Below are 9,819 nucleotides of genomic sequence, written 5' to 3' on the forward strand. Positions count from 1 at the left end.
GACCTCGGGCAGCTGTCAAACCTCCTCCTCCCCATCTTCTGCTTGTCCTTTAGGCACCGTGGTGATAACAGGCCATGGAGGCCCTGTGAACTTAAGCTGTTGCAGGCTTGTCTTGCCCTGAAGGTACACTTAGTATGCCACTTTAGAGGTCACAGGGATAGCACAAAACCACCCTGAAGGAAGCTGGCCGGGAGCTGTACTTCCTGTTCCTTGGGGAGAAGGCCAGATCCCATTGCTTTTGTCCCTCATAGAACGAAGTGATTCCATAACCCTGGGACCACTACAGGGGTGGGTCACACTACAAAGGGTGTGCAAGGTCTGGATTCATGCCCAGTAGCCTGGGATGGGTGCTGGGCTTTGCCTCTACATGGTGACTTGGGGATAGCTGTAACCCTGGACCAAGGAGGTCCTGTTGGCCTGGGTGGACCAAACCTGGCCATACCGACCGTGGCTGTGCAGAAGTGACTTTATTGCCCCGCCCACTCTCACTTTGCCTTTCCCTGGGCAGCCACAGCCTCCATGGCCTTCCGAACTGTCTCTTCGTCTCCCAGGAACCTCATGGGCTTGGTGGGCTTCAGCTCCTGGTTCAGCTCATACACAATGGGGATTCCGGTGGGCAGATTCAGTTCCATGATGGCCTGGTCTGACATCCCTGAAGTAGAGTAACACTGTTTTAGCCCCTTCCGTTCAGTTCATACAGAAGTGACCTTTGTGGGTCATGGGCCTGGGGTGCTGGCAGTTAACCCATCCCTGAGAGCAAGGCCACAGAAAGGTGCCTAAAGGTTAAGGGATACCTGGCTACAGACAGCCCAACAGAAAGACAAGAATGTCCTCCATGAATAGCTGTGACCTGAGTGCCCACACATACTCTCAGTACAGCGGGAATTGGCTAGGCTAAAGAAGGTTTGGAGGAATGACATCTGGTTTCTAGAGCTTCTAAATTCTGAACTGGGGAGGAACAGGAAACCTGACCCACTGCCTGCTCCTGCAGCCCCTGCCTGGAATAGCAGCAGCTCAACCTTCCCTATTACCATCACCCCACCCCTAACAAGGAGGCCCTGGGAATGTTCCCTGGGCGTTGGGAGCACACGCCTACCTCTTTCCCAGGTCACGGCCAAGGGAGGAGGGGCATCACCCTCCTGCCACTGCTAGGAGCTGGAGAAGTGGATCACTCCAACCCTTTCTTAGGAGCCCAGCAAGTCTAAAGGTCATCCAGAATCTAATATAGACTTCGGTGTCTAAGACCCAGTTGGGACCATAATTGGTAACCTCCATGCACCGCTATGCCCCCCTTCCAGGCCTGTCTTTCAGCCTTGGCTCTTTAGCCAGAGCACCACTACACGCCTGAGATTTTAAGTAGCTCTGTATCTCTGCACTCAGCTGTTTTTGCCTAGAGAAGCATGGGGTTGGGGGGGCAGGGGAAGGAGGATACATGATGTGTCAGCTTTGTGTGTGTGCGTGGATGGACTATGTATTGTAGCCCACACCTGAGGCAAAAGAATCTTCAACTAAGACACTGTGTACATCAACTATCAAGAGAAAAAGAACGCAGGTAGCACCAGGAGAGATCCCAAGAGTTATAACAGCTCAAGTGGCTTGGTTGAGCAAGCCAATATTTGGCATTAATACCTAGAGCTCTGGCCTGTTTCCCCAGTGGGTGCCTGAAGCTTGCTCTACCTATAGTCAACTTCCATGGGGTGCCCCAGCCGTGCTGTGCTGACTAAATTCACCACCCTTGTCATAGAGCCCTCTCCGTACTGGAAATAGAACAACACAGTATTCCGCAGTCAAATTTTGAAACCCTGATATCTGTGAAATAACCGAAACAAATCTACTTCAGTGATTTCTGTCTCGCATCTTTCCTGAGAGCGGGCCTCACCTTCCAGATGCTTCACAATGCCTCGAAGGCTGTTCCCATGGGCTGCAATAAGGACTCTCTTGCCAGCCTTAATCTTAGGTGCGATCTCCTCATTCCAGAAGGGCAGAGCCCGGGCAATGGTGTCCTTGAGGCTCTCACAGGTAGGCAGCTCCTCAGGCTTCAAGCCTGCATAGCGCCGATCCTGGGGACAAGGGGACGGGAACATTTCTGTTTGTTTACTGGGTAGCCCTCCCACCCTGGGCTCCCAACCTTACACCTTCCCAGCACCTGGCCCACCTTGCTGATGGAGGCGTAGTAGTTGTGTTTCTCGTCCATAGGTGGTGGCGGGGTGTCAAAGGAACGCCTCCAGATCTTCACCTGCTCCTCCCCATGCTTTGCAGCCGTCTCAGCCTTATTGAGGCCCGTGAGACCTCCATAGTGCCGCTCATTGAGGCGCCAGGTGCGCACCACGGGCACCCACATTTGGTCCGTAACATCCAGGATGGTCCAAAGGGTGCGGATAGCCCGCTTCAGCACCGACGTGTAGCAGATGTCAAACTCTATCTTGGCATCTTTGATGGCAGTGGCCCCCCGCTTGGCCTCCTCTGCCCCCTTCTCACTCAGTTCTGCATCAAACCAGCCACAGAAACGGTTCTCTTGGTTCCATGAGCTCTCACCGTGGCGGACCATTACTAGGCGGTGGGTGGCCATGGTGGGCAGGGGACGCAGGAGCTCCAGGTGACAGCTGCTCCCTTAGCCCTTTAGGCTTTATAACAGTCTTCCCAGCCCCCACTCCAGCCCTAACTGCCAATCAGCATTCCAGGAGGTACAGGCAGAGGCAGGCAACCAGTGGCAGAACAGGGGGTGGGGTGTAGTCCGAGGAGCTGGACATAAAAATAGTCCCACAAAACCATCAGCTCAGATGACAAGTCTGTAACCAGCTGGCACCGGGTGCCAAGCCACATGGGGCTACAGAACTGGAGCAGGGAGAAGGGCAGAGGTCAAACCTGGGGGTGTTCTCCAGGTGGAGACACTCTGACACCAGCAGCTTTCAATCGCAATCAGCCCTTTCCTGATTCAGTAGAAACATAACTATTCCAAGGCCATTTCTGATATATACATATACTTAAAGACAGGGTTTAAACGTGTGACCCAAGCTGCAGCCTCTCCCTTCAGCCTCTTAACACAATTAAGACAACCACAAACATGTCTCAGGAAGAAATTTAGCCTATTGCTGAGGTGTGTGTGTGTGTGTGTGTGTGTGTGTGTGTGTGTGTACACAAAGAGGTCAGTGCATGCATAAATAAATAGGTGTGTCTGCAACAGATGACTATTCCCTGCCCAGGTGCCTATCTCAGTATCCATGCATTGTCTGTGTTGCTGGGTTGGTTAAACAGGGAAGGAGCACACGCTTTTACCACGAGGATACTCCCACCCCCACCCCACTAATTGGCGTTGCCGTGCTCAACTTAGTAGAGAACTTTTTAGGTTGGAGGCCCTCTTCAAGCCCCTGACCACCTGCCTCCCTCACAGGGCCCTCTCCTGCCTCCCATAGGTAGCCACACTAGGAAGGTCCTTTGGTAGACAGAGGAGAAAAAGTCATGGTAGAAATGGAGTGGGTACCAGGCCATGGCTTTGGGGAGAGGTCCGGCCTTGTGGAGAACAGCACCAGACAGCAGAAACATGGACACACACACACACACACACACACACACACACACACACACCCCTTCACACCTTGGAGTGGTTTCCAGAATGATCAAAAAAACTCTCCTCCCTGGGTTCCCTTGTTGAGTCTGAGATGTCATTCAAACCAGTTTCATCCCTCCAAGCTGAGACTCACCTTGGAAAAGAAAATAGGATTCGTGGTACCTGCAAGCCTCCACCATCTAGGTACACAACTGCACTGAATTAGTTATAGGGCACATATATCCCTTCTCAGGGGCCCAGGGATAGGTTGAGATGGAATGAGCAGCATGGGGTCTAGAACATCTGCACTTGAGCTTGGGGGACATCACCCCACACATCTTCCTGCATTCTACATCTCCCATCAGAAAACAAAAATGGGCCGGTGACAGGAGCCTATAGGCGTGTATGCAGGGAACCCTCCATATTGGTCCCAACACACAGAGAAGGCTTGCACATGGACCCCATCCCTGGTCTCTCTGCCCTTTGTCACACTAGAAACCCCACTGTATTAGCTAACTGTGACTGGGACAGTACCACTGCTGGACAAGCCTGCTATGACTAGCACCAGATGCTAGGAAGGAAGGGGCATGATAGGATATGGAGGACAAGAGGAGCAGTCGCTCTGAGGGGTGCACAGGAAGAGACAGCTCCCCAGATGACACTCGGATGAGCTAGGAGAACACTAAGGACTGAGCTGTGAGAGCTACAGAGAGGGTATACTGGGCTGAGGTGCCAGTAAAAAACAGATCGCCCGGGGCTGGGGATTTAGCTCAGTGGTAGAGCGCTTACCTAGGAAGTGCAAAGCCCTGGGTTCGGTCCCCAGCTCCGGAAAAAAAAGAACCAAAAAAAAAAAAAAAACAGATCGCCCTAAAGAGCTGGAGAGATGGCTCCTCAATTAAGGGCACATCCAGAGGCCCTAGATACAATCTCCAGTACCCACATCGGGCAGCCCACAACTAACACCCGTAACTAGTTCCAGCGCCACTCGACAGGTCTGGTCTCACTGGGTACCTGCACTAATGTGCACACTTCCCACCCACAATTAAAAATAATAAAGATAAGCTTGAAAACGTTTTAGAACCCAGTCGTGCATACCTTTAACCCTGCCCCCTCTCCCTGAGCTGGGATTAAAGGCTTGCACCACTGTCAGCCCTGTTGTTTTAGAGACAGGCTCTCACTATGTAGCTTTGGCCGACCTGGTACTCACAGAGGTCCATAAGGATCTGCATTACCACACCTGGCTGGTGCACTTAATGAACTCTAGTTAAAAATACAGGAGCCAGAGCAAGGTGTGGTGATCGAAGCCTGTACTGCTCTTGGAAAGACCTCAGTTCAATTCCGACAGCTGAGCTCAACCTATAACCCAAGTTCCAGGGGATCTGATGCCCTCTTCTGGTTTCAGTGGGAACTGCACTCATGTGCACAAACCCACACACACACATACACACATAAATATAAAGTTAAAATATGTATTCAGACTACAGCATCTATCAAAATGGTTTTGTTACTTAGCAAAAATATAACAACTATCATAACATATGCAGAAAATACATTGTATGAATCTAACACTTTCATAGTAAAAGCACTTCCAGGCTAGGAATAAAAGGTGCCCTCTGCTCTCTGGACAGCATGGAGGAAGGTTATAGCTGACTAGGAAGCAAGACCCTCCTCATACATCCTTTACCAAACTACAGTCAAGTTGACTGGCATTGTCATTTCTGGAAAAGCCTATCCAGGACAAACAGTGATAACTAACGTCAGACTTATGAAGGCCAAGATGAGAGACAAGGTCCTCGCACTCCCGTAGACAACACAGCACAGAGGTGCAAGCCAGGACAATTAAAGGACATCTAGATGGAAAGGAAGAAGTACAATTATTCCCACGTGCAGATAGCTTGGCTTTATCTCCAGAAAACCCTAGGACTCAGACATAAGAGTGGGTGAGTTTGGGCTGGAGAGATGGCTCATTGGTTAAGAGCCCCGATTGCTCTTCCAGAGGTCCTGAGTTCAATTCTCAGCAACCACATGGTGGTTCACAACCATCTGTAAAGAGATCTGATGCCCTTTTCTGGTGTGTCTGAAGACAGCTACAGTATACTTATATATATAAAATAAATGAATAAATCTTTAAAAAAAAAAAAGAGTGGGTGAGTTTGCCAAGGTTGCAGGGATGCAAAGGTCCATTGTATTTCTACCCACCAGCAAGAAGTAATCTGAAGGGGCTGGGTATTTAGCTCAGTGGTAGAGTGCTTACCTAGGAAGCGCAAGGCCCTGGGTTCGGTCCCCAGCTCCGAAAAAAAAAAAGAACCAAAACAAAAAAAAAAAAAAAAAAAAAAAAAAGAAGTAATCTGAAGATGAAGTTAACAAAGACAATCCCCCTCCATGCAGCCTCTGACGAATAGGACACACGGGGCTTTTTCCATCTTTGAGAAGTTGCTGGGCAGGTTTTAATCTCCAGGGCTTAGAGGGGTGAACCTACATTGGGTTTAGGACTAGAGTTAACAAAAGGTCTATAAAATGTATACTCTAAAAACTTAAAATGGCCCAGCAGGGTGACTCAGCAGGTAAAGGCTTTGCTACTGAGCCAGCCAAACTGACTTTGAGCCTCATAAACTCACACAGAAGGACAGAAAGGACTTCCACAAGTTGACCTTTGACCTCCACATTTATGTCACAGTTGGTGTGCATGCACACATACAGGCATGAACACACACACTAACTGAAAACTGGAAAAAACTATAAAACCAGACTAGAGCTCAGCCGTTGCATGCCCTTGCTGCTCTTGCAGCAGACGCAGGTTTCATTCCTAACACCCATGTGGTGGCTCACAATCATCTGTAACTCCAGTTCCAGGGGATCGGGCACCCTCTTCTGACCTCTGCAGGCACCAGACAATCACGTGGTACTCCCACATGTATACAGGCAAAACACTCAAAACACACAAATCTAAAAATAAAAACTATAAAGACTGTTAGAAGAAACTAGAGGGTTTCTGAATAACCCACGTTTATGGATTAGAAGATACAACAGCTAGGTACATGTCTTTAATCCCAGAACGTAGAAGACTAGGAAGACAGAAGCAGTTGGATCTATGTGAGTTTGAGCCCAGCCTGATCGAAATAGTGAGTTCTAGGTATCCAGGGATACACAGTGAGACATGTGTGTGTGTGTGTGTGTGTGTGTGCCTGTATGTGTGTGTGTGTGCACGTGTGTAGCTGGTGATTTTCTGCAAGTGACCTAGACCTTCAAAGCAGTAGTGTCCTAACCCGCTGCTTTGCATAAATTAGGGACTCAGAGCAGTGTCTTAGTCAGGGTTTCTTTTTTTATTCTTTTTTTTAATTAGATTTTTTTATTTACATTTCAAATATTATCCCCTTTACCAGTTTCCCATCCATAAACCCTCTATCCCCTCCCCCTCCCCCTGCTTCTACAAGGGCGTTCACCCACCCACCCCTTCCACCCCCACTCCCCCACCCCCACCCCCGTTAGGGTTTCTACTCCTGCACAAACATCACGACCAAGAAGCAAGTTGGGGAGGAAAGGGTTTATTCAGCTCACACTTCCACATTGCTGTTCATCACCAAAGGAAGTCAGGACAGGAACTCACACAGGACAGGAACCTGGAGGCAGGAGCTGATGCAGGAGGGGTACTGCTTACTGGCCTTGCTCAGCCTGTCTTCTTAGAGAACCCAGGACCACCAGCCCAGGGACGGCACCTCCCACAATGGTCCTCGCCCCTTGATCACTAATTGAGAAAATGCCTTACAGCTGGGTCTCACGGAGGCATTTCCTCAACGGAGGCTCCTTTCTCTGTGATAACTCCAGCTTGTGTCAAGTTGACGCACACAAACCAGCCAGTACAGACAGTTCAATATTTTTTTGAATAAAAACTTGGGGCATTTATTCTCTCGGTTTCTAAATATTAGTCCATAACTGTAGGGACAGAGACAACGTGGTTATGTGAGATAAACGGAAGTCGATGAGCTGTACTGAGTGAGAAACCTCCCCTCACACTGTGGTAAGATGGCCTTTGACAAGTGTGCCAAAAGAATCCAGTGAGGAAAGAGTAATCTCTTTAGCCAATAGTTTTTTGATGACTGGACAACATGAAAGTCAATGAAGGGAGACCCCCCCTACCTCACAGCTGATATAAATTTACTCAAAATAGATTAATAATATAAATACAAGAGTGAAAACTAGGAGCTGGGGGGATAGCTCAGTTAGGAAAATGTTTGCCTCACAAGCATGAGGACTAAAGTTTGATCCCCAGAACCCATATAAAAAGGCGGAGCACAGATACCGACTTGTAATCCCAGTTCTGGGGAGGTAGGGGTGGGAGGACCCCTTGGGCTGAGTGGGCAGTTACTCTTCCCTAACCAGTGAGTCCCAGGTCCCAGTGAAAGATCCTGACTCAAAGAAATATATGGTTGTACTAGAGAGATGGCTCAGTGGTTAAGAGCAATGGTTCTCTTCCAGAGAGAAACCCAAAGCATTTCTACTAAAATTAGGATCAAGACACTCTCTCCTGCCTATTCAGTATAGCACCCGAAGTCTTAGCTAGAGCAGTGACACCTGAGGGAGATCAAGGGGATACAAACGGGAAAGGAAGGAGTCAAAGTATCTTATTTGCAGATGGTATAATTTTATACATAACTGGGGTTGGGGATTTAGCTCAGTGGTAGAGCGCTTGCCTAGGAAGCGCAAGGCCCTGGGTTCGGTCCCCAGCTCCGAAAAAAAGAACCAAAAAAAAAAAAATTTTATACATAACTGACATCACCACCCCCCAAAAAATTCCACCAGGAAAGTTGAACAGCTGATAAACTGTTCGGGATACAAAGATCCTTGTGCCCACAGAACACAGGAGAACCAGGAACATTAAGCACACAGGGCCCTCTCCTCAAACAAGGAATTGCCTGTTTTCCATCCAGAAGGTCGGGAGTGGATATTGTTAACGACCTGGTAACCTTTCGCTATCTGTGCAGGCAGACCTCACACAAATCCCCCAGAGTTTGGGAAAACTCTTCCTCCTTAGACCTTGGTCTTAAGTTCCTTAGGGGAGATGTATTTTATGGCCCGCTGATATAGATGTTATCTCAGTCAGAGACCACAATAGATTTGCCTTTTATCCATAGAGCCTACCCTCAAGGTCATGTGTTCTTTGTTAAGGGGTTTCTGTAGTCACACCTTAAGTTTTACTGTGCACCTGGAACTGGACTGATTGTGGCCTGGAAACTTTCTTCCAAATTGCACTGTGTTTTAAATATGCTGACAGTCAGCCCCCTGTCATCAGACTCCCCATGTCTGATTCAGGATGAGGACGTCAGTCTGAACCAAGCCATTTTCACCTCTTTGAGATCCGTTGCCCTGCCCGGACATCCTAGGGGTCTCCCTCAATAAAAGCTGCCGTCAAAGTAGCAGGGTGCAAAATGAACACTCAAAAATCAGTAGACGAGGGGTTGGGGATTTAGCTCAGTGGTAGAGCGCTTGCCTAGCAAGCGCAAGGCCCTGGGTTCAGTCCCCAGCTCCGGAAAAAAAGAAAAAAAAAAAAAAAACAAAAAAAAAAGCCAGAGTAACGAGGCCGGAGAGAGGGCCGAGCAGCTAGGTGTGCCTGCTGCTCTTATAGAGGATCCGGGTTCAGTTCCCAGCACCTGCATATTGATTTCCCATCATCCTTAACCCTGTTCCAGAGGATCTGACACCCTCTTCTGACCTTCCCATGCACCAGGTGTGTGATACACCTATGTACATGTAGACAAAAAAGCTCACACACATAAAGTAAACTCCAAATATCAGAGAAAAAGCTAAAGTAATGAGAAGGAAAAAAAACCCCCGACTTTCCCCACAATACAAGTTAGCAACTTATGAGGCAGTAAAACACAGGATCAGAGGGAGGTCGAACTCTCGTGCTTAGCTAAGAACAAAGGTAGGCCTCAATCTTGCTTCCCACTGCAAAGGAGATAACAGAGAAACGATGAAATGAACGAGGGAAGTGAAAGCAATGAAGAAAACAATGTAGAGAGACTGAGAGGGGATGACGACACTCACAAACCTGGGAAGGAGGGGGTGGGGGCAGAGCAACCGCAGCCACTGAAAACCAAGAAACACTAACAGCTCTACACACATGAACAGTTTTGACAAAAACAGACCTACAACTACCGATACCCAAGAAGATAAAACCAGAATCACCCTATAGCTTAGTTCGTAACTTTAGACCTTTCGTAAAAGAATCCCTTTTGCTGGATGTGTACATAGCAAGTTACAGACCAGTCAGG

General features: G+C 48.6%; 1 protein-coding gene and 1 long non-coding RNA gene across 2 annotated transcripts; both read right to left on the minus strand.

Annotated features, from left to right (window-relative positions):
- Positions 1 to 474: 474 nt before the first annotated feature.
- Positions 475 to 2,585, minus strand: Pgam2 (phosphoglycerate mutase 2). Its single transcript, NM_017328.3, has 3 exons — positions 2,156 to 2,585; positions 1,880 to 2,060; positions 475 to 652 (listed from the first exon to the last, which is right to left on the minus strand). The coding sequence occupies exons 1-3, from the start codon at positions 2,567 to 2,569 to the stop codon at positions 486 to 488; spliced, it is 762 nt and encodes a 253-aa protein (NP_059024.1). The 5' UTR covers positions 2,570 to 2,585; the 3' UTR covers positions 475 to 485.
- A 4,491-nt stretch (positions 2,586 to 7,076) lies between these two features.
- Positions 7,077 to 9,567, minus strand: LOC120096651 (uncharacterized). Its single transcript, XR_015637541.1, has 4 exons — positions 9,447 to 9,567; positions 8,893 to 9,069; positions 7,314 to 7,480; positions 7,077 to 7,180 (listed from the first exon to the last, which is right to left on the minus strand). It is a non-coding gene; the product is annotated as an uncharacterized LOC120096651 (long non-coding RNA).
- Between the last annotated feature and the right edge of the window lie 252 nt (positions 9,568 to 9,819).

Source organism: Rattus norvegicus, chromosome 14 (genome assembly GCF_021556685.1).
Source record: "Rattus norvegicus strain SHRSP/BbbUtx chromosome 14, alternate assembly SHRSP_T2T, whole genome shotgun sequence".
NCBI classification, from domain to species: domain Eukaryota; kingdom Metazoa; phylum Chordata; class Mammalia; order Rodentia; family Muridae; genus Rattus; species Rattus norvegicus.

Bases quoted from the DNA above. Each gene is read 5' to 3' on its own strand.
- Pgam2 (NM_017328.3), bottom strand. From the start codon at position 2,569: ATGGCCACCCACCGCCTAGTAATGGTCCGCCACGGTGAGAGCTCATGG. The intron at 2,061-2,155 runs GTGGGCCAGGTG...CCTTGTCCCCAG, and splicing joins ACTACGCCTCCATCAGCAAG to GATCGGCGCTATGCAGGCTT. The intron at 653-1,879 runs GTGAGGCCCGCT...ACTCTACTTCAG, and splicing joins CATTGTGAAGCATCTGGAAG to GGATGTCAGACCAGGCCATC.